Source organism: Cardiocondyla obscurior, linkage group LG12 (genome assembly GCF_019399895.1).
Source record: "Cardiocondyla obscurior isolate alpha-2009 linkage group LG12, Cobs3.1, whole genome shotgun sequence".
NCBI lineage: Eukaryota > Metazoa > Arthropoda > Insecta > Hymenoptera > Formicidae > Cardiocondyla > Cardiocondyla obscurior.
This window is the reverse complement of record NC_091875.1, coordinates 2,715,455-2,740,272: the sequence shown is the minus strand read 5'-3', so window position 1 is coordinate 2,740,272 and position 24,818 is coordinate 2,715,455. Positions and strand designations below refer to the sequence as shown.

General features: G+C 30.7%; 1 protein-coding gene and 1 long non-coding RNA gene across 8 annotated transcripts; both read right to left on the bottom strand.

Annotated features, from left to right (window-relative positions):
* Window positions 1-37: 37 nt before the first annotated feature.
* Shi (dynamin-1 shibire) lies at window positions 38-21,435 on the bottom strand. Of its 7 annotated transcripts, none has more exons than XM_070663954.1 (17): window positions 20,948-21,435; window positions 19,321-19,394; window positions 18,524-18,673; window positions 18,250-18,453; window positions 17,985-18,177; window positions 17,700-17,909; window positions 16,766-16,965; window positions 16,500-16,645; window positions 16,248-16,405; window positions 14,430-14,456; window positions 12,963-13,134; window positions 12,592-12,834; window positions 11,920-11,931; window positions 11,427-11,633; window positions 10,859-11,034; window positions 10,094-10,282; window positions 38-1,792 (listed from the first exon to the last, which is right to left on the bottom strand). In XM_070663954.1, exons 1-17 carry the CDS (start codon window positions 21,109-21,111, stop codon window positions 1,729-1,731), a joined length of 2,589 nt encoding a protein of 862 aa, XP_070520055.1. In that variant the 5' UTR covers window positions 21,112-21,435; the 3' UTR covers window positions 38-1,728. The 7 variants fall into 7 exon arrangements, with proteins under 7 accessions (XP_070520055.1, XP_070520057.1, XP_070520058.1 ...); XM_070663956.1 differs by lacking the exon at window positions 38-1,792 and adding an exon at window positions 3,185-8,291 and having other exon boundaries at window positions 10,094-10,219; window positions 20,948-21,434; XM_070663957.1 differs by lacking the exon at window positions 38-1,792 and adding an exon at window positions 3,185-9,748 and having other exon boundaries at window positions 20,948-21,433.
* A 977-nt stretch (window positions 21,436-22,412) lies between these two features.
* On the bottom strand, window positions 22,413-24,743 carry LOC139106905 (uncharacterized). The gene is made up of 3 exons (XR_011546436.1): window positions 24,209-24,743; window positions 23,801-23,980; window positions 22,413-23,091 (listed from the first exon to the last, which is right to left on the bottom strand). It is a non-coding gene; the product is annotated as an uncharacterized lncRNA (long non-coding RNA).
* Window positions 24,744-24,818: the final 75 nt, after the last annotated feature.

Here is a 24,818-nt window from a genome sequence, read left to right as displayed (position 1 = left end):
TGAAAGAAACAATTCACACATTGATAAATCAAACTGCTTTATATTAAATATTCGTTTATTTGATTCATCAGATGTCCTAGATACACATTCGTCGTCAGTCAGTGTCACATATCAGAAACTGGCTATTAGGTGTTTGGTAATACAAAAATCTCTTTTTTTTTTCTAACACATTTACACGTAATACTACATTTGTAAGACATCTATATGTACAATTCCGTTATTTTACTTATATAGGCGTTTTAATTTCATAAACAAAATAATTGTGATGCGTTCTCCAATAACGCCATTAGTCGATCTTACGTTTAATCGACGAATTAATATTACGATGCAAAAATAATTATAAAAAGATATGTAAAAAGAACTACGCGTACGTTGATTAAAAAAAAAAAAAAAAAACACTTTTCGCACGATTGTTCGAAATAAATATTAATATCGTCGTGTCTTTTACATACCACTCGGTACGATGGTTTTCATCATTTCGTTGTTCATCGCGGAATCCCTAGAGATCCTTAAAAGTAACATCTTTTATTTATTGTACCCAATAAACTATCTCCCTGGCACGAATTGACAAGCAGATCTGTCTCGTTTACAATAATAATGCATTGATCACAATGATTTACATCTCTATATAATTTTATACAATTCTAAAATCTCTCTGGAATGCTGATAGCACGTTTGATCGAGCAAACTCCCCCGTTTTCTCCTTCACAAGATGTGACTTATTGTTAGTCTCTCTGTTTTAATTAGCCTTTCTACAATCGAGGTAATTGGGTTGCTCATACTCATATGTGAAAATAAAAAAAAAAAAAAAATAAAAAACTCACTGTTACAATACTTTCGCCACTTACGATAAGAAGGATACGGAGATATCTCAGATATTGTAACTAGACAGGCGAGAAATAGACGTGTGCTTGAAGTAACCCGCAAGATTTTCAAATTGTCCATTTGTTATTTTACGATTACTAATTATATTGCTTATCAAAACTAAGTTATACCGCGACTCAAACATTACTTGAAAAAAAAAAAAAAAAAAATTAAACTCCGCTATATTCTTAAATACTTAGTCGCCCCTAACTTCATAATACTGATAATTGTAATTTTAAATGACTTGTTAAATTGTCACATATGTAAGTTTCAGAAACAGGAATTTATAAGTCATCCTTCTTATCGTAAGATCTCCGTTATCGTTTCAACTAAAATTATTTTTTTAAAATCACACCTGGCACGTATCGAATGCGGTGTTAATACTTAGAAATACATCTTAATTTAACGCGAGTTTAACTGTACATAAATAAAGACAGAAGACAAAGTGTACATCAGAAAAAGAAGCGGTTAAAGTGACTGATGGAATTTTTCTGGTTGTCTTGGCCATCAAGAAACAGACAAGTTCTTTTCCTACGTTTACCGTTCGTCTGTGGGTTTCCATTTTTTCCTTCCAGTATAACACAGCCTTGTATCTTCTTCTTTCTACACAAATTATTATCTCCACTAACATTTCAATTACTTTTCACGATTCTTGTCTCCACCGGCAAATGTCTACAATTCGATGTCAAAGCCGTTGAGATCAGAATATTTAGGACGAAACGCTTATTTTAGGAAATCTTCTTGTCCTTCATCACGTAATTGAGGCCCATAAATCCGGGACGAAACCTCTTCTGATGCTGTGTCGGATTGTTACAAATGTATCTTGCATAGGCTTCTGTCTCATACCGCCGCTGTTGGACTAGCTCAGTTTAGTCGGCCAGAGTATGGTCTGTCGGGAATTCGGGGGGGAATATTGGGTACAGGACGCCTACAACATAGACAGACATTGATTGTTGGATATGTTTTCACAAAATTTCGAATAAAAACACACTGTAGGGGACATTAATTGATTATTAAACGAAAGACGCGATATCGATATATAAACAGGCAAGCTTAAAAAATCTGACGTTTAAAATAAAATTGTTTTTCTCTTTACATCTAAATATACTAAAACTTAAATATTTTAATTGGGACAAAGATATAGAGAAAGAGAAAGAGAGGGAGAGACAATACATTCGAAATCACGTATAATATATTCATAATAAATAATAAATTTTTGATTAAAAAAAAATTAATAAATAACATAATCTAAAGCGCGGCTAAAATAAAAAATGCCATTTAAATATATCAAAATACTAAAGAACATTACTTTGCTTTATCTTAGACAAACGTGAAAGTTTTATTAAAGTAGCATCAAGCCAAGACCGTACAAAACCAATTATGTTTAATCTTAGAAAAAAATATTATAGGTGTTCAATAAAATAAAAATAGCAGAATAACATAGATAAGTAAAATAATAAAAATTTATAAAACATTAACAGCGTGAACCAATTTGAATTAAAAAAAAAGATGAAAGATTCGCACAAGCATGCTCAAGCTTCAGCAATAAAAAAACACATGCAGAAATAATTATAATGAGAAAACATTTAATCACTATCTATTATTATCTTATATAATAAATTAAAATACATCTTGCATTTTTCCAGTAGCGGCGCTAAATTAGAAAATAGAAATGTTAGAACTTGATTCAGCTTACAAACTCCCTTTTAATTAATTAACTCATGGATTTTCAATAATTCATAAATTCTAGAGACTGACGAGATCGTTGCAATTAAAATTATTTTAATACTAAATTTAACTAAAATTTTAATATCAGCTCTCTTTAACTTTTTAGTGTATAACTTTCAAATCAAATTAAAAACAAAATCAATTCATCGTAACAAAAATCTATAAAAATAACGTTAAAAGTAATATTATTTAAACTACAATATTAATTTTAAATATTAACAATACTCTCTATTAAAACCACATAACTTTAATAACGCGACCAATTTTGATAATTCTTTTTTATAATATACCAATATTTTTTTATATCAATTACTGACATTGTTAAAGAAAACTATATTGTAAGAAAATATATTACTGAATTTGTAATCGAGAGGTTCAAGAACTACTGAAGAAAATACGCAGAACGCGAATACGCATCCCCGTGCACCAGGGAGAACACATTCACGAGTTCTGGCTCACAATAATTTCGACATAATTACAATACGTAGGCAATATTAAATGTATGTTCCCAATAAAGAAAGGCAGATTATTTACTTCGTAATTCACGATAACCACGACGGAAATGCGTCTTCGACCGTTCGTTGAGACAATGCTCTTTTCACGTAATCTTATTTTTTCACGTACATATACATGTATATACATATTGTATATATATATATATATATACATATATATGTATGTGTACGCAGATATATACATATATACGTATAGATAGATTCTATAACATGTTACTCCCTATATACACATTTATATTGCAGTAAAACAGTGTATGTGTTCCTCTCGTGCGCGCATGGCGCGATATTACAATGCATCTTTCAGGATGTAGCGCAGAACTTAAGCGACTCTTACACCATCAATATTATCATAGTAGATATATATCTCCACACTGTGCAATAATATTAATGATTTACATAATGTAGTTATGTTGATATTAATATTATAGCTATATAAATACTATTAGCGCAATATATCGCGTTAATAATACCGATCGTGCAGAAGCCACCTTAGCAAAAAAAGTAACCCTCCAATATTATATCTTAATAATTTTAACGATAGTTTAAGGTAAATTTTATGCCAGAATATAATTACGGTTTCTTGGTCGGATTTAGCGGTTTGGAATAAAAGTCGCTATAAAAATCAATATCCGATATAAAAATTAACAAGGGCAATATATAATGGTTTGTATCAATCGACAAGAACTAACTGTCGTCCAATATCTGGAGTTAGAAGTACATAGTGATTTTGCTGTATTGGTTTCCATCGCTCGTTATAGCGGCTGCGAAAGTTTTGCTTATCAAGGACTATCTATTTTTTAATTGGGGGTTACTTTGTCCGCGTACAATTAAAGGGCTTGGCACTGTAGGAAGAAGTACAGAGAGGAAGATATGCGTGTTTTTGGTTCAATTTCAAGTTACTGCCTCTATCATATTGCTTCTATAAAACGATGAAAGCATTAAAAATATTTTTCTTTACGTAGCATGTGGATTCGTTAAATCGTCCGTCTTATCGTCTGTTTTTCGTTCGACAAATTACGGAATTATTTTTTCTCTTTGCGTGCCAAACCCTTTAAAATATCAAAACTACGCCGACAGCAAACCCACGATTCGCTCTTCGACTGAAATATTATCCTCTGCTTTTTCTTAACTATTCTTCATAACGCTATGTAAGCGTGGCGGTCGGAAGATTTTCAACCCATGTGTACAATAGAATTACATACTTAATCGATGTTAGTTTTACACGAGATAAGCATAATAACTAGAGTGACATATAAGGCTTTAAATGGAAGCATGTATATAATGCATTGAATAAAGTGCATATTGCGATTTCTTTATATATATGTATGTATATTGTTGCGTAACACTCTCCTTCATTTTTATGAACAATATAGAAGTTGATATTTACCAGCTCGACGCAATTTATCTACAATTAACATCGGATCTTAATACCTCTCACAATTAAATCATCCAAATATAAAGCAGAGAGAAAACGAATATCTTTAAAGAATACATCTATTTAACAAAATATATTTGCTATTTCATTATGTTATATGTTGAAGTATGTATAATTAGATAAATTTGCTAAATAAAATTATTATATCATCCTTCGTTGTAAGGCTCGAGGTTGATATTCCGTTAAATCGTCGCCAGATCCACTTGAGTGTGTATTCAATAGATTAATTTTCATATTACGATGGAAATGACTACAAGTGCAATTGCCGAAACGTGGAACAAGCGATCTTCTTATCGCTCTGATCATCTATTCCACATAACATAGAATGCTTACACATATTCATTCTACACTAATATGTGTCACATAGATTTCATTAACTCGAATCGTCTGCTCTAATTTTACAATTTTCTTTTTCCTTCATTTAAAAATAAATATGAACAATATACTATAAGAAACGATAAGAACAGTAATACAAAATTAAATCAAAAGGCCTAAATATTTTATTTAACTTTTTGTTTAAATATTATTCAGTTAATAATATTCGGTGCAGTAAGTGCATGCAGCATACGATATGCTTGATCGAAAAGCTATACCCTTCTAAAAAGGCTTCTATTTAATCTTATCTCATTATTATGCCGTAACAACTCTGCTAGTGCAAAAATGATCATTTTACAAGTAAGAACAAAAGATCTCTCATAAATCTATTAAAAATGTAAAATACGTTGCTAAACAAATCTGCAGATATATTTCTTATAATATAGCGCGATTTTAATAATTAATCTTCCGTGCGAACATGTAAGTCTATACCTTACAAGCCAAAGTAACAATCACTCGTATCTGTATTCAGAATTCATTAAAAATAAAATTACGTCAGTAAGGTGGTTTTATCAAAATGCTTATGATATTGTTAATTATAAATTAGTATGATAATAGATATTTGATGAACTTTTAACAATTTTTAGAATGCGTAAACATAAAAGAAAAAAAAAAAACAGCATTGAAAGAATCAAACTTATGTTCACTAGAAAGGCCGAGAAAAACATGCTTACTTGAAAGATTAATTCAATATTTGTAATTATGTAGTTTGTTATAGCTACTTTTTTAATGGCATGTATTTCTGACATTACTCCTCAAAGGGTAAATGTATATATATATATATATATAAGTATACGGATATCGTATACAGATAATTACTGTACAATAACATTACAATAGTGTTTCTTTTGTAGTTACTCATGAAATCTTTTTCGTGTCGACGTTTCTTTAGCACTCTGGAACTTTACCATTATTAAAACCACGAGTATAATATCCTTATATCAGTAATGATACGCAAAATTATATGTGTACATAGTTTGACGTGCTTCAGAGAAAGAGCGGTATATTTTAATAAGTTCGTGATAAAATAATTAAATTATTAAACAATTAAAATTAAAAAAAAAAATGCATAGTAAGTAAAGAATTGTCATTATAATACAAAATAAATAAAAAATAAACGACTGTATATGTGTACAAAGAAATGCTAGGCCTCTTGATATTGGCAACTATAATTCGAATTACGATTGTAAATGAAGTTCATAAACTTCTTGTTTCTTTAATTTAATCGAGTAGAATACAAATAACGCGATAACACGGGAAAATACAAGTCTTCTGCTGTCGGTGTTTTTTTTAAATTCATTATTTAGTCAAGAAGACGTTCAAAGTCCTACTGTAACGAAAAATAATATTTTCTTCTTTTTAATTGCACTTCGATTACCTTTGAGTATTTTCCGAGTCATTGCGTAAATGTATTCGAAACAAAAGCGTAACTCGCTCCATGTATAGTACAGCTCGGCGCAGTTTTGCAAGTTGCATAAATTTTACATAATAAATTTACACTTTTATAGCATGCTATTCAATACAATTTTTGTTTTTTCTTCTAAATATCATAAACGTTTTGTGCTAGAATATGCACTATACAAATCTTGAAGCACGTCGCTTGCTCTTGCAAATAGGCAAGACTACCCTAATTACAAAAAAGTCTTATATACAGTTGAACCGCAAGCGTGCTCAGGGAGCTTTCTTTGGAAGAAATAACTATAAATAATACAAAATACAACATCGCTCCTACATGCGCTTGTCGAATGCGATGTACATTCATTATACATTGTACGTGATATTATTTATCATTACTCTCAATAGGTGCGATTATATCGTTAGTTTAGACTATTCAGAGAGAGAAAAAGAGAGGATTAGGGAAAGAGAAAAGACCAGATACAGAAATGGGGTAAGAGAGAAGAAGAAGGGAGACGGGGTAGAAATAGGAAAAGGGATTTGGTGACTTCGGATTTTCATGCAAAATCCTTGAAGCATTCTACGCTATATCACATCCTATGTCTGAGCACAATTTTTTTTTCTTCTTCATATCCGTAAATATTATCAAGTATCTTCCATTTTCTTATATTATATATTTTTTAATAGCTATAAGAGAAAAAAGTAACCAATATTATAGGAGGTAGAGAGAAATAGAGAAAAATGTTTACGGTATTTGGTGTAGTATAATATTTTTGTCATTAAGGAATCTTATTTAAAACAAACTGGATACACGTTTGTGAGTATTAGCTACTTTCCCAACAGCATGACATTTTCTTATCTACCTTATTACTGCCGATGATACGTTCGACACTTTCCTCAATACTGCAATTCGAGTACATGTCAAATGCAGTTGACGCGACAATACCATCAATATTTATATTAAACTCTCTTCAACGATGGAATGTTCTTTATAATCAATGCAAAGCTACTTGTCGATCACATTATCAGGTTCTGGTAGACTTTCCAGGATAGATTCACTGGATGTAAATACATCTTTTTAGAATAAAATGCATAACATTTCATTTACATTTGCTAACAAGAATACGTATGAGTTCTCACATTTTTTATGCAGTATGAAAATAACAGTAAAATCAGATTAACTGCACTAACCTCTGTAATATCTATTTTGTTCTTTTTTTACACATATATGTATATGTGTATATATATATATATATATATATATATTTCTTTTTTTTTTTTATTTATAACATTTTTCCTGACTGTCACACTTTGATTTCAGTTCTGAAGTTTAAAATGTTAGTTTAAAATTTTATTGCTCGACTTTGGACTAGTGATTTCGAAAAATACTATAATATAATGAAATTTTCCAAAATATTGAAGATAATGTGGAATATTTCGTAAGATAGATACAATACTTTTATACATATAAATATAAATATATACGTATATATATTCATATTTATATTTATATTAATTATGCATATATATAATACAGATAATTTTTATAGAATCATTATTTTCTACACAAAAATATGTATACAAATATGTTTTATGTATGCACACATATGGGTGTACAAATTTAATTTCGGAAGCATAACCATTAATTAAATTTATGGAACACCATGCAAAAGAGAAAGAAAGATACAAGAGATGAAACAAAACCAAATTAGCAATTATTCAGTAAAAATTTTGTTATAAAGAATTTTGTTAGAAGGAAATACGATTTAGTTCATTCTCAACCCTGAACAGTCTACCATCTACTTTTGCGCAACTTATACGGATATCCATATACATTATGTTATTTAGGACATAGCTCGGAAAGACTGGGAATATCTATTTACTTGATCTTGAACGCGTCCATCAGCTCGTTCACAGCGGCTTGTGTCGCAGCTTGTGTCGCAGCTTGCGTTATCCTCTGTTGTAGACCACCCCCGCGACTAAACACATCACGGATACCCAGATTTGACTACTGTTCTTACTCTTGCAATTTGTTTCAGGGACATACATCATATGTTTAGCGTTGCTAAATGTTAACTTATGATGCGTGTCTCGTGTACGAAAGCGTGCATAATGCTTTTTTTTTCTTTAAATGCGTACTCGAGATAAAGTAACATTAACAATACATGTAGCTTTGTAACAATATTTATAAAAATGTTTTATAATAACAATACGATATTTGTTCGATATTCAAAGGCAGCTTTTAAGCTGTTAGACTAAACTCGCCTTAACTTCCATTAATAAATAACAATTATGTATGCTATTTTGTTGCTTTTGATAAACTGTAATGCAGGCACCGACATATTTGTCCACAATTAGTAATTGACAAGTTTCGAATTGTTAGACATCATATAAAACATTTTGAATAATAAGAAATGTATAAAGTAGAAGTGCTGTTATGCGTTTGAAAAGCTTTAAAATTACATTAAATAGAGCATATCGTAATTTTTGAAACATACACATTAATGATAATTACGATTGGTAAATAATTAATAAATTTAAAAAATTGTTATTTTGTAATTTATCGCATTTTACCGAAATGTCATGCTGTTAGTAAGTAAATAAATGGTTATCTATTTGTCATAAGAACACAAAGTCCTTTATTTGACAATATTTTTTAACGGTATATATACATATATGATATACAGCTTCATCAAGATAATTTACAATTAAACATGTGTGACTCGACTATGTATATTGTATATTGTATATTTCCATTTTCTAAAGAACAAGATGTTTTGTATCTATGGAAATATTTAGTATTGCAGATTTCACTAGTGGTATTAAAGTATAATTAAAACTACGTTAATCTCTGTCAGATGTATTATACAATATGTGTGTGTATTTATAATATATACATATACACAGATACATGTAAAAATGTACATGTGTAAATATGTATCCATATACACGCACACACATATACATATATATATACATATAAGTTAGACTAAAAATTATTACACTGTTCATACCATATAAATATTAAATAACAGAAATAATTAAGAGAATAACAGTTATTCTCAATTCTCCTTCATCAAATCTTAATCAATCACTTAAAAAATATGTCGTTGTCGTGATACGTAGATGAAATACATTAGAGGAATTGCTCGACATTTGGAAGCTCAATTAGATCCAGAAACACAAAGAAAGTGCAGGACTTATACAATTAGAATAATTTTCGTGTTACTTTCACACTCCTACTTAATTAACATTGATCATATAATTATTTTTTTTTTTTTCTTTTTTTTCCCTCATAGTGTATGCAGACAATAACGGTAATATTAGAAGAGAAAACGTGTGTTTTGTGTAAAATGTACACTTGTCTATAATGCAACGAATACGGTATTGATTAGTAGCGAATAGGCGAGTTAGTGCGAAGACTTATTGTCGGCGCCTGCAATAGAAAGTGAAGTTAGCACCCAAAAGCCCCAATTACAAAAGCTACTGTTTAATATAGTCGGGCAAGATTTTTGGAGAAAGCTGCGAACCTTGTGTTCACGACTGTATACCGTTTCTACGTCATTATCGCATTATTTTATTTCGAACACACAATCAGCAAGGAACGTTATTGTGCGATTTAAAATTCGATGTGCGCAGATTAGCTTAGCGTAAAAATTGCAATCGATGGCACGATAAAATCGCGATATACGATTTCAGATTTAAGATTTAATCTGTGTTATTAATAAAAACAAAATTTTTATAATTTTGTTTTAATTTAAAAAAAAATTACTGTACTCACGATGGTATCATGGGTGGAGGTAGGCCAGGATTAGCTCGCGATGGTGGTGGTCCTCCTGGACCAGGTCTATTAGGAATGGCTGGTGCTGGTCGGCCGCCTGTAGGTACTGGTGGTGGTGCTCGTGAGCTAGAAATAGGTGGTGGCTGTGTCACTCCGCGTCTTGGACCACCAGGAGATGGTGGTGATAACCTAAAAAATGTATTATACAATTAAAATCAATTTATGACCAGTTTATGTAATATTTAAACATAACAAAATCGTTTTTCCAAACGTTGAATAAAAGTTCGACGTATATATGAAAAAAATTATCTCATAAAATTTTTAAGTACAACATAGTTTATATATAAATATAGATATAAATTTTTAATATTTAAAACTATAATTAGTAAAATAGCTCAATATATAAACTAAATAATTAATTAATTAATTAATAGAAATACTGTTAATTAAATTAAAACAATATTTTAAAATTTGAGCTTAATACTTTTATACAAAAAATATCATTAGTCAAGGAAAATCTACAGACTGGAACAGCATGCATAATATGAACATGATGTTTTTTATAATTGGTTGTTTTCTTGACGATAGTTTGTTAATAAAAAAAAAAAAAAAATGAAAGATAAATACATTATATGTAAAAAATCTTACCCAAGACTGTGTTTCAACGGTGTTCAAATGTATGGCAAAGCAGACGGTACAAAATGTAAGGATGATAAATTAGTAAAATGCGCGATAGACTGGAATTGGGAATAACATAAAGATTACCTCGGATTGTCGCCGGTTGCAAGCCAATCGTTTTTCACGGGTGGTGGTACTGGGGTTGAAACTGTAGCCATGGAGACATCTCCAATGATACGAAGAGCCTCTTTGCATGCGTGGTACATGCGTAACATTTCCTCTCGTTTCTGTGCCTCTTCGGGAGATTCTTCCATCATTGAAGCCTGCCATTGTATAAAGATTTTATCAGATAAAACTATTAAAATGTAAATGTAGATAAAAAATACGAGACATATATAAACATAAAAATTTATTTAATTATTCTATTTAAAAGTAAAATAAAATTTATTACGTAAAAATATTAATAAACATGTATCTTTTAAACCAAGTATTCAAAGAAAGGAGAAGGATAGAAGGAAATAAATGATAGGGTTCACTTACGATTGTAGGATCATTAAATATTGTCAGAGTATTTATTTCAGCGTTGGTTGACTAGGAAATAGTGAAAAAAATTAATCTATAAAATCTTCAAAAAAATAAAATGATTTTGCAATAAATTATCGTACAAACATACAATATACATATATTTATTAACATACATGTAACAAAATTTTACCTGATCACCACTTGCGTACAGATGTGCCAACAATTCTCCATTAATAAAATCCTTGGCGTTGTTAATAATAAGCATCATAATCGTCTTTGGAACCAGATCGCGAGTAGTTTTTGTAACAATTTTCATGTAAGAATCAACTAAATTTCTGATAGTTTCCACCTGACGCTCCAATTGAGGATCCATCGATGATTGGCCTTCTGATCCACCCTAAAGAAATAAAAATAACCGTATTGAAACTTTATATAACGTGCTTATATTTTTAATTAAAACAATTTAAACAATTCATTAACTAAGAAGCCGTATATCAGACAACATTTGCAGTATTATGCCACATTAAATCAATGTGACAAAAGTTAAGGATCAAATCTAAGAATTAAAATATAGAATAACATGTTTTATAGTGTTAGAATTTTTTGCAATGGTGTGTTTAAAGAGGTGTCCTGTGCTCATGTAAGTGTCGTGCTTTTGTAATTAAAAACACGATTGTACCAACCTCATATCCTTCCTTTTTAGTCGATTCAAATATAAGACAAAGAAAGAATAATTTCTATTATGCACTCAATACAAAAGATTATATTATTAGTTTTATTTTAAAAACTGTTATAAATACAAAAACTCACGCACTCAGTATTGACATTTCAAGTACGTTCAATAGTATATAAAAGGTAATGAAAATGGAAAGATATATTGATAAAATAACAACCTCATATAAAACGTTATAAATAATTTTGACATCAAAGAACTTGCAAAATTTAATACTAATTTTGCATGTATATTCTAAGTTCATTCTAATTATAAAAATAAAGCCAAGCTATCCTTATTTTTCTAAAATAAGCTTTTAGTTAGTAGCTCTTAATAATGTAATTTAGATCACCACACAGTAAATAAATTAAGATCAAACTTTTTTTTTCTAACTCACCCTCGGCTTATCCTAAAATAAATTAAATAGTTTCTAATAAATATAATGAATTGAAATCAACTTCCAATAAGCATGATAAATTAATACAAAAAAAAATAATATTCCTTTTTTCGTATTTCGACTATTGATATAAAAATTGTACAATTGATGAATTTTCTATAAATAAGTAAACTAATATAAAACATAAATTATTCTTTTTTTATAACGATAAATATGGAATCAATTATAATCATGTTACGAGCTCACCTCTTCGCCATTTGCTTGGTCTGTTGATTTTTCGGGGTATACACCAGCCCTCAAGAATGACGCCTTCCAGGAGTCAACATCATCTTGTGTTTCACAACTCAATTCCAACTGTTTATAATCTTTATAAACGTTTCTTCCTTCTGGATTGAATAACGCAAATAAGTGACGACGCGACATGAAACCTTGTTCTAAATCTTTCAATTTTAATCCATCCAAAGGCAACATGTATTTCTTTTCACGTTCCTTTAAACATGACAATACAGAGGATTAAACGTTGCTCTTAAATATTAATTGTATCTTTAGTAACATAATATATTATAATTTATAACACCTATTTTAAAAAATAATCAATAATTATGAACAATATTTACTTCCTCATCCTTGAACCAGGAGATACTCTCTGATGTTAAAACAAACCAGTAATCTTTTGAGCCACCCTTCATAATACCGAGATTGTGTATACACATGTAGCCTTTACGAATTACTTGGTTGCCTAATGTATGCCGTCCAGACTTTACGGCATTTTCCGAGGATTGTTGTGCACTGTAACATAAATAATAATGTGTAATAAAAAATAAAAAATATTAGGACATTTAATCGCAAAAATTATTGCCATCAAAATTTACATTAGTCAGAAAAAAAAAAACCAGCAAGATTTTTAGCATCCATGTTTTAAACAAATATACTATACCATAGAACGAAATTAAATTAACGTCTGTTTGTTACAAATTTGTAATTATGCTAATGCAATATCTTTATTTTACAATCAAAATAATTATATATAAAAAATAATAGATAGACAGTACTTTGTACCTTTACCTATAAATTAACACATATTTATATATCTATTAAAAAAAAAAACCCATTGAGAAGACCTTTATCTTAGACTTAACAAAATATATATCATAATTATTTATGTATATTGCCATATTACTTCATGCATTTTATGCTTCATATAACTTCAACATTTTTTAAGCACACACTTGCTGCAGCCACATAAACAATGCTGGTATCACAAAACATATGTACTATTATTTGGACAACACAGCAACAAATTTTGATGTGTGTGGTGCAAAAGCGAATATGAAAAAAGTTTGATTGCATAAGCGCATATTACATTCATTACAAATAGATTATAAGTATAAATGTTACTGTATAGATTACAGTTTAAAAGTTTTATGAATAATACAGGTGTCTTCAATAAGTATTTTTATTCACGAGTTCTAATTCTCTGGCATAAATTAAGAACGATATGTCTTTATTTTAATTTCAAATAAAGCAAACTTATAGATCGCAAAGAAAAAAAAATAACAGACTAGTTAAAAATATAAAATACATTGTAAAAAGAGCGTGCTGCATCCCATAATTTTTATATTATGCAATAATTTCAATAATATACTGAAATCAATACCAAGTTCAAATTACAGCATAATAATTTTCTGAAACTTGTTTTCAACTAAAAAACACGAATAGATTAAAGTTTAAAGAAAATCAGTTAAAAACTAATTTTCTATCATATATATTATAAATAATAGCATGTACGCCTCGTCAGTTCTTTATGTTGAATGCTAATTAATTATAGGGAAATATAAAAAAAAAAACATATACGTAGTTTGCTTATTAAAAAATTTCAGAATATTGATCAACATAATATCAAGCTAAACATTAGTTTGATTCATAGTATATTAGTGTTTCAACTTAAAATGCAATAAAAAAATATTTTAAAAAATAATAATAATAATAAAATGAAATAAGCATCAGAAAAAAAAGAGCGTGAAAATGGAGAGGGATAAAAATGTAGTGTAAATTTTTGTTGAAATGTACTTTAATATTCTTACCTTGCATTATGGCTACTGGCTGCAGCGCTGCCGATATAATTAAATCATTTCTTTAATTGTGAAGTTTTAAGAAGTTGATAATGAGAAAAAGAAATATCTCACGATAAAACCATGTTACTTTAATTAGGGTAAGGCACACATAATCATGTATACAAGTTTAAGAAATTAAAGAATATATTATTCTTGTATCATTTAATTATATTATTTTAACAAAATTTATATAAAGGATTATGTATATATATATATATATATATATATATATATATATATATATATATATATACATATATATAAATTTGTATGCCTTGTCCCCAATAACATCACAAGTAAAAGAAAAAAAATTTTATAACACTTAATCTTTAGCAACGTTATTATAGCGTTCATATAAGTCTATTATATATTCAATTAAATGCTTATATTACGATCTATCTAATATTAGCTCGTTATAAGTACTTTAATTGCAAATTTTTATAATTATCTTTATAAATTTTTAATAAATAATAATTAATTTTCAGAGATGTTATAATATATTTAAAGTATAAAGTATTAAAAAATAAATTATATGGAAATACTTCTATATAGCCATAACAATAAAAATTAAAACTACAATTAGAGCTACAGAGAATGGAATATGTGCAAATGCAATCCCGTATTCTTAGCAATGTAAGAAAATTTTTTTTTTTTCTTTGATATAAATTATCAGTTTAAATTATTATTTTTTAAATTAACAATAAAGTAATTTTATTTAAATTTTAAGTTGCTTTAATTTGTTAGGTATTTAAAAATATCATTAAAAATAGTATATATTGTAATACATGATTAAAATTTTGATTATATAAAAAATGAGAATAAATAAAATTTAAATTACATTAATAGTAGATAATGAAAAAATAAATTAAAATAAACGTATCATGAAGATCAACGTGAAGAAAAAAATCCAACATACTTATATATGATTTCAGCAGTGTCATATAAGTGTACATCGAGTAAAAATAATACTACTACGAAAGTTATTGCTTGTCAAATTCTAGAGCGGCCTTTGGCCTTGAAGGGAGGTCGAGCTGAGACTATAGCGTGATCATAGATTGCTATGTGAGTTGATTTTAGCAAGACATGCACTGATTGTGAAAGTATATGCGCTGATCAGTCGAGTAAAAAAATGGCAAGCAAACAAATAATCTTACATATTTATCACGTGTAGTACGATTTTCTATCGTAATTTCTAAAGTTTAAATTTTTTTTTTTTTATGTATTACGTTCTTAAAATGTTTTCTTAATAAATTACTTTTATAATTATATTCTAATAGGCATTAAGCAAATTATATGTGCTTTTCTACTTTTATTATAAAATCAAAAATATAATTCTTTAAATAAATAATTTTTTCTATACTTTGTAATAATAATGTGCTATTTAAAAAAGTATTTTATTATGTTAAGTGAGTAATATTTAGTATGTACAGAATATTATTATAAAATTTTTTTTTAACTTTATAATGCAATACACGTGAATATATTGCTAATATTTTTTTTTTTTTTTAACTAAAAAAGCAGTCTTTTAGAACATACATTCTTTTTCTAAATACTATAACATTATGTATGTATATAGTACTGTCTCTTGCTGTTCAGTGGTTATATCAAATTTGACATAAACTAAGAAAATATAGCAGCAAGCATAAATGTAACAAAAACAACATGTAGGAATTAGATGTATTAACTTAAAAAAAATTAAAAGTTGCTACTGTTCACTTTTGTAAATAATTAAAAAAAACTAAGATAACATATATAACAAATAGCGTGAAATATTGAGCGATTACTTACTTCGCAAAACCGATGAAATCTTCATGATTCGTATTCATGTACGCAAGTTCACAATCCACCAGCAAGATTAGCTGCTCTTTACACAATTGTTCGCGTTGTCTGATGTGTGTCGTTATAATACGTTCCGTTTCTTCTCTTAATCTGGGATAACGCGACATCTATAATTTATACAAAACAAGACCAGATTTAAACACTACATAATTAATACCATATTTTATCATCTATTTTTTATTATATTACAGTTTGACTTACCCTATCTGTACAAATGCGTACAACATTACTAAGTTCTTGCACAACTAAATCTACACATTTAAGACTTGGTTCTTTAAGTCTGTTTATTTGTTTTTTGACTATTGCTTCAAAAGCCATGTCTGGAGTAAACAATCCCACTCTGATACCTATTAAATCGTATTAAAATTTTGTTAATAAGTTAGTAATAACTTAATATCAGTAATAATTTCACATTAAAAAAATGTTATATTTTAATTTTATAGCATTTTGTAATAAAAACATCTTACCATGTATATTTCTGATAGCAAAAGCGATTTCTTTCCTTAATTCTTTTTCATCAAACTCCATTTTAACAATTTCGAACGGGAAACGCTCGTGAAAAAGTCTGTTGATTTTCGCGCCACCACTGAGTTCCATAGTATTAATTTGTGCCGAACCTGAACCTTCTATAGTTCTCTCGAAATCTGACTGAAGCTGTTGGATCATCCTTAAAAATGTTTTTCTATTAATTTGTGTAAGGTAATCTGCTATAAATAATTAGTTATATAGATAGAGAGTCTTGATGTTATCTACCATTCACAAAACACAATTAAAATAATATTTGTTATCATGTCACAACCTAGAAATTTATAATAAAATTGTCACACATTGTTTCAATAAAAATACATAATACTTTATATACTACCTTATAAATGAAAAAAATTTGTTAGGAGTTTTTTTTGTTAAATTTCTTGTAGCAGAATACTTTAGGAAATAATTTGTTCCCATTAAATTATTTCCCAATTTTTCGAGAAGTATTTAGTGTAACTAAAAAATGCACTTTTAAATTAGTTAACATTTCATGCAAATGACACGCTGTTTCTGTTAAATAAAACTGACAAAAGAAACAAATATACCTACATGTACATTTGAATTGATCTGAAAAAACGAAAAGCAAATGATCTAAAACTTCAAGACCCTCTACCACTAAAATGAAAAAATAGTAAAAATGAAAATGTAAAGAGCTGTCGTTTTATTTGCAAGATTATTGCTTTGCATGCAGATATACAATATAAAATACATTTAAATAAATTTTTGACATTACATATATGTGTAAATATGTGTATGTGATATATTCTGCTATAAGATATGCTTTTGTGATTTGCACAGTACACATTTTATGAATGGAAGACGAATATTGAGATATTGTAAATTAGCATGTAAAATTCTGAACACACTTACTGTAACATAGCCTTTGTTTTGATTGCGGGATCATCAGGTCTGAAATGTTTGTACTGTTCAACATCTTTTTCTAAAGCTAACTGCTGTTTTTGCAATCTATCTCTTAAAGCTGGCAAGGTATCCCTGATATGATTTGTCAATTGTTGATTAAGAACTCTCTGTAAATATGGTGTACCCAGCCTGTCTGCTAGATGACGATAAGATGGATGGCTAACAAATAAAAAATAAGTTATATATAGCTAAGTAAAAGAATAATTTTTTTATAATCTTTAGTTATTCGTATACCTAAGGAAAAATGTTCGCTCAGCAGCTAAAGCATTTTTGATATCCTTCCGTCCTTCTATATCTTTTTGGCTTCTATTGACAACACCTATGTAACCCCTTCTTAATGGCAATAATTTATTTTCCAAAATATCTCTTGCATCGGTGCCATCGTCCATGAGATCCAGTTTAGTGATAACGCCAATTGTACGTACACCTTACAGTATTATGCATGAAATTAATGTTAAGTTAAAAAAATATTAATATAATATTGCAAATAATCGAATACCTTGTGGATCCACTTCTTTAGCAAGTTTAAGTGCATCGCTATTGGCTAAATCAGTATTGGCTGGTGTGACTGCCAATATAAGACAATTTTCTCGTTTGATAAACTGAAAGATCATGGCTTTAATTTGAGCTTCTATATCTGCTGGCTGATCTCCGATTGGTACTTTTGTAAGTCCGGGTAAATCAATTAGTGTCAAATTTAGAACTAAACAAAGGGAAATACATGTTAATAATAATAACAATTTCTTTTAAAAGTATCTTCTTGTTACACTCACCATTAGGTGAATATACTCTGAGATTAATGGGTATATTAGAAATGCCTTTGTTACTTCCAGTCACCCTGTCTGTTTCTGCTTCAATTTCCTTCCGAACTTCATCAAAATCTACAAACTTTTTACCTTTGCAATGTAAAAATTCCGCAAACTCTGCAACATAAAAAAGAAAAAATTATTTTAATTGTTAAAAATAATTTATATTATTTAACAAATACAGATAAAAAAAGTTGAAAATAATATACTTAATATTATTTAAATATTTGTCATATCTCAATACTCTCATGATATGATATGTCCAATTTGCAGCTTATCATAATTTTAAGCTCAGGAAGTATGATACAGGAAATATGATAACTTGATGATAAAAGTTCAAGAAGTAAAATAATTTGATTAATCTTGTCTTATTATATTATTTTGTTAATACAATGCAAGTAACAATAAAACATGAAATGTCAATAATTGTTTTTAATAAATTTACTATATGTGATAAGTGTTATACAATAAAAAATATTTGAACTGGAATAAACGTAAAATAACGTATAAACGCAATAAACGCATTAGGCATTAATGTGCTCCTTACTTAAAGGGAACATATTTGCCACGAGTACAGGTCAATAGGTTAACAAGATGATATTAAGAGTATGTGAGAATTCTACGTTCTTCATATCATTTCTTATATGTGCTTGTAAAAGTAAAAGAGATTTTGAGATTGTCATATATACAAACATAGTTCCATTTTAATCATATCAAGTATCACAGAAAAAATAATATTATGTATTCCCTGCAAAATGACTCACCAGTTGTACTATTAATCAACTGTAAGATGAGAGGTCTCCTTGTCACAATACCAGAACCTCTTGGCAAGAAATCCCTAAAAAAAAAAAACAATTTTTTTTGTTATAATAAACTTTAATTAAAAATAAATAATTATACATTAAAACAATTGTAAAGAATAAATAATATCAATCATTTTTTCTCGGATAAAAACTTCAGTTTGTTTGGCATTACAATTTTTTTTTTTTTTTTTTTTTTTATATTTACAGAAAAAAGTAAAAAATGGTTCAAAATTATGTTGGATAAAAATGTGCCACAGCTAAAAATAGACATTGTTTTCTCATTCAACTTGTATGTTATTCCATGTTCTATCACTAAAAAAATTTTGTTTCTAATATCATTAACATAAAATTGTTTATTTGAATCAGTTTCACCAAAGCCCAATATCAATGCAACGTAATGTGACAAACATCTTGAGCAACATTGTATGACAAATCAGATAAAATGTAAAAAAAAAATATTCCAAAATTAAGATATCCGTATTTTTTATAGATATTTGGTTTATCGTTGTAATAAATTATTTTCTTCGTGCATCGAACATCAAGATGTTGTAGGACAAAATAAAAATTATTTAGTAATTTCCCGAATTCCTATACTTTAATTATATTTAACTGGATATATAAATATTTCGTATAATCGCCAGTTACGCGTTTAATAGACGTCAGAGAACGACGTGAATGACGAGAGGCGTTCGGTACGAGGACATAGCATCATCCCGCCGGTTTTGCGCATGAACGAGCGTTTCCAAGAGCGCTTTCGCGACGATGTCACGAAGACGATACTTGACAGGTCGCCCTGTGGGCGTTCTGACGTCCTCCGTTCGCGCGGTCGCTTTGTTCGCTCTATACTTTATGCAAAAAAAAAAAAAACAAAAAAAAGTAACAAACACGAGGCAGCATACTATAAAATCGGTCTCGTCAACGAATAAAATTATAAGCCACACGTGTCTTCGCCACACCTTTGGCTACTGCACTTTGTCGTACAAGAAATGTTTTAAGCGCGGTAATAAAATAAAAAATTTCTCGAATCTTTTATCCAAGAAAGCCAATCGACAAATGCTTTATAGCACGACATATGCAATATCAGGCTTAGGGTCGACGACTACTCCCTCGGCGAGTAACGTCAGCGTGGGTTAAATAGATCCGTCCGTTTCGTAAATGCGACATCGCTACGCTTTCTGCGCTAGAAATAAAAAAAAAAAAAAAAAAAAAAAAAAAAACTCGCGTGTATGTGTAGAATTTAAAACCGAGGAGATAACGCGAGACAAAAAATAGGAGAATAAAGTCAAAAGAAATAGAACCGAGAAGGAGGAGGAGGAGGAAACTGACAAGGCAGTGTTCATTGATCGCGTTCGATCGAATCCGCCTTCAAGTTCCATAAGTAGAGTAACGATCGGGTCAACCACGAGAAATGAGGCCCTTTAATGCTCGTGTGGTCCGTGTGCGCGAGATTCTCTTTCCAGAGAACGATTCCTCCTTTTTCTCTTTCTCTGTCGGGACGGCGCCGTTCCTCTTGGGAATTCGATTGTGCCCGAGGCAACGAGAGGAGGAAGATGCGATTATACAACGTCAGCCGTCATCGGATACTCACTTGCCGACGAAGTTCTCGAGGACGGAGCTCTTGCCCGCGCTTTGGCCGCCCACCACCGCGATCTGCGGCAGATCGAGCTGCATATGCACGCCGAGCTGCGTAAACGCATCCTGCAGCTTGTTCACGATCGGGATCAACTGTTCCATACCCGTATTGCCCGCCATCCTGCCGCCGGAGTCGCGTAATCCGCGTTACACCGCTCGTTCGACACGCGCGCACACACACTCTCCAATCTCTCTTCTCCGCTTTTCCCACAGCTGCGAATATTTCCGCTGCGTATGCGGAACACCACTTAGGGCTGCTGCTCTGCCACCGCCCGCACACGCACGACCGCCCCGAAGAGGGTGGCTGACGGAGGCGAGTGACTGCCTGTAACGAGATCCAAGCGTGCACTAAGCAAAATGGCCGATTTCCGCGAGACTGCCGCTCGCGCGCGCTCTATTCGTCCGCCCGCTCGTTCAACTGGCCAACGGCTCGCGCTCTTCCGCGGCAAACTTTACCACATTCCTCTCGCCGCGATGGCGGCGACGATGGTGGCGACACGAAACCCGCCGCGATCTTACATCGATTTCGCTCGTGATGCAAAGCGCAAGCGCGCAATTTGAAATCTCGGCTGAGACGTAAGCGACCGCCGTGCTACGTACTGTCGTCGCGCGTAAACGTGAGCTTTTTCGAGAATGGTTTTCACACAGTAGCGACGGCGACGACGACGGCGGACTCGCGGGGCCTGCCGCACGGCGAGCAGCTCGTTGAGAGGTTCAATCGATAATCGAAGCGTGCGCACAAGTTGCCACCGCCGCCGTGACCCACTTCCACGGCGATGAGATAAAATCCATACCGCACACGAGCGTGTCCGTCAACGCTCTGACCTTTTTACTCCTCCTCGCGCGCCCCACGTCGGTACGGCCTCCGCTCGTACGTATTGTGCGAATATTTCGCGCGCGCGACCAACCGCGGCGGAAGTCAGCTCGAGCGACGTTCACTTCCGATACGCGCGCAAGTTAGCACTTCGTCCGATCGATATCGGCTCGCTTAACGCTACTCGCGAATGGATTGCTCTTGCCAGCCGCACCTTTCGCACATTTTTTTTTTTTTTTTTCCGATGCGATACAGGCGTGCTTTACGTAAACGGCACTCTCGTCTTGGCAAACTCAAATTTAGCTCGCACCAATGGCTTTAATAATAAACCGAAAGCTTGACCCGTACCGCTTTTCTTTTATGCCCATTTTTACCAATGTAGATTTAACTTTCCTCTCAGTCTAAAGTATTATTTTTCAGTTCTAAAGGCCTCCCGCGCACATTTTTGCATAACGCGTATGCGTAAGAAATTGATATACAGTAAACGCATAACGAAGTTGAACAAATTGTATTCCTTATGCATATGCGTTATGCAAAAGTGTATGATCCCGGCTTAAAGTTTAAAACCATTTTTTTGTTTTCTATTTAAAACAATTATAGTTGCGTACAGTTTGACAAAGCATGAATAAGGTATTAATTTTACTTTTTCCTCTCTCTCTCTCTCTCTCTCCTTCTGTTCTCTTCGATTCACTGTCAATTTTACGTTTAGGGTGGAAATGTACACGTGTCCTCTATTTAATTTTCAAGATTTTAATGTAATATAGTTAGTACAAATAAACCTATTAGAAAACGAGCAAACGAGATTTTCAAAGTCACGAAATTCTCGCCACTATTTTGTGAAAGTGAAAACTAAATTGTTTCTTTTTTCTACTTAACGAGGAAAGAGTAAGAGGGAAAATGAGATTGTTCTCAAAACGGTCGTATCGATTTCGTTTAGCTATATCCATTGGTCCCACTATATGCTCTTTTATAGCCTTCTACACCTAAGCAAGAAGCAAGTTTATACTCTCCAGCTTGAATGTATACTTACGATCTTTTATCCCTTTTATTTTCTTCGCAATTAGGTTGAACTTGTTTCCTGGCTTAGAAATACGAGCCGTTCACAGGCCAAAGTAATTAACTTCACTTTTTGCCCAAGTACTTAATGCTTAACATCAATATTTAACACCTTTTCTCCATTGGTTGGTACTGTGGAGTTAATCGATTTCACGCATTATCGACTTGTATAATGAAATGCAATTAAAAACCAACAGATCTCCGAATGCATTTAAAATGGAATTGGTGTCCTAGAAAAGAATACAGATTATAGTCCGAATACTTGATGACGTTAGCAAATAGATATCGTATTTTGATCTTGACTTATTCAAATTGCAGAATGGGGACGGATATTTCGCGAAGATATACATACATACGCATACATGCACCGGCATACGTATAATTGATTTGACATATGTACATGTGCAAAAATATTGACTTATATTCGGCACCGCTTTTCTTAAAATTGGCGGATCGATTAGGGAACTTAAAAATGGTCCCGTTCAATAGAACGCGACATTGGGTATCGTTATTGATCATTGACCTGTAAAAGCATTTGGTATGACGTCCCCATATTGGATATATAAATACCAATATGTCCAAAATGTCTAATTTTAAGCAATTAAATTTGTAAAGCAAACCTTATTTATTTCTTACTCTTTTAAGCTCTCATTTGCATTGATTTACTCAGAGCAATTTCAACTAGGATTGCGTCTAGTAAAAATTATCGATTTTAGCTTTTCAATCAGTGATTAAATATGTAAAGAATTATAGGCTTTCTTTTCATATTTTACTTTAAAGCATAAAAAAAAAGATTTGTTGATTTTAATTAACGTACATATATAGATACAGAAAGATACTTTTAAAGTTATTTTATGACTTTACTTTTTCTTCTCTTCACTTGATATGAACAAATTAATATAAATACAGAATAAAAATTATAATAAAAATTATAATTACCTTTTAAACAATAAATATTCATATCAAATTTTACATTGAGTCGTAACATACAAGATTAATCTTATAGCTTTTACAATGTCCATTTAAGATTGTGGCCTAGAATCCTCTATTGACTTCATAACCATTATATGAATAGAACATGATAAGACTCACATATAGTGCAAAGCCACCAGTAGCAACCTAAAGAGAATAACATTTGAAAGAATAAACAAATAAATAAAAAGAGAAGAAAAAAAAAGATAAAAGAAAGAAAATATAATAATAACATTTATTTCAGATAACTTTAAATAATCAAGATTATATATTTAACCTATAAAATTTCTATATAACTTGAAATCATGATAAAAAGATTTAATCAATTCTAAAGTTTTAATACTGGTTTAAAAAATAAGACTGCAAATTACTTACATATATTACATAATTTAATATAAAACCTTTCAATTGCTTTAGTCAAGGAGAAAAGTCCAAGTATCGGTCGATATAAATGGTTCCAATCAATCATTATCTGATGACATTTTACGATCCAAATATAATATTAATTTTTACAAATGTAGATCAAGTGTAACTTTGGTTTCAATTAAGTTTCCTAATTTTTAGAACTGGATAAAAAAAAACAAATAAAGAAAAAAAAGTAAAATCCAGATTAAAGTTAACCTACATTAACGTAAACATCGATGACATAAATTTCTCTCGAGCAAGAAGAATAAAAAGTTGACTTCTCTGCCAATTATTCACGATTTGCGTTTCCGCTCTGAAAAAAGATGTAATTACTGTTGTGAAAACTGAAAAGCGAAAGGAACAAAGCCACAGTATACTGTGGTTCAGCTTTAAATCTCGGCACAAAGCGTGCGATCTGGAGTATATCAACAGCTTGGCATAGGTTAGCCGCCGGAAAGTAATGCTCCTAAAGCGTAAAGATGCGGTTAAATTACTACAAGGTGCTTGGCTGTGGCGAGAACTCCACTCAGGAGGAGATTAAGCGCGCTTATCATCGGCGCCTGCTGCAGTTCCATCCCGA

Excerpts from the sequence above, each read along its gene's own strand:
- Shi (XM_070663951.1), bottom strand. The coding sequence starts at position 21,111 with ATGGCGGGCAATACGGGTATGGAACAGTTGATCCCGATCGTGAACAAG. Across the intron at positions 18,674-19,320 it reads GTTGATTAATAGTACAACTG|AGTTTGCGGAATTTTTACAT; the intron begins GTGAGTCATTTT and ends TTTATGTTGCAG. Across the intron at positions 17,910-17,984 it reads GAGCGAACATTTTTCCTTAG|CCATCCATCTTATCGTCATC; the intron begins GTATACGAATAA and ends TTTATTTGTTAG.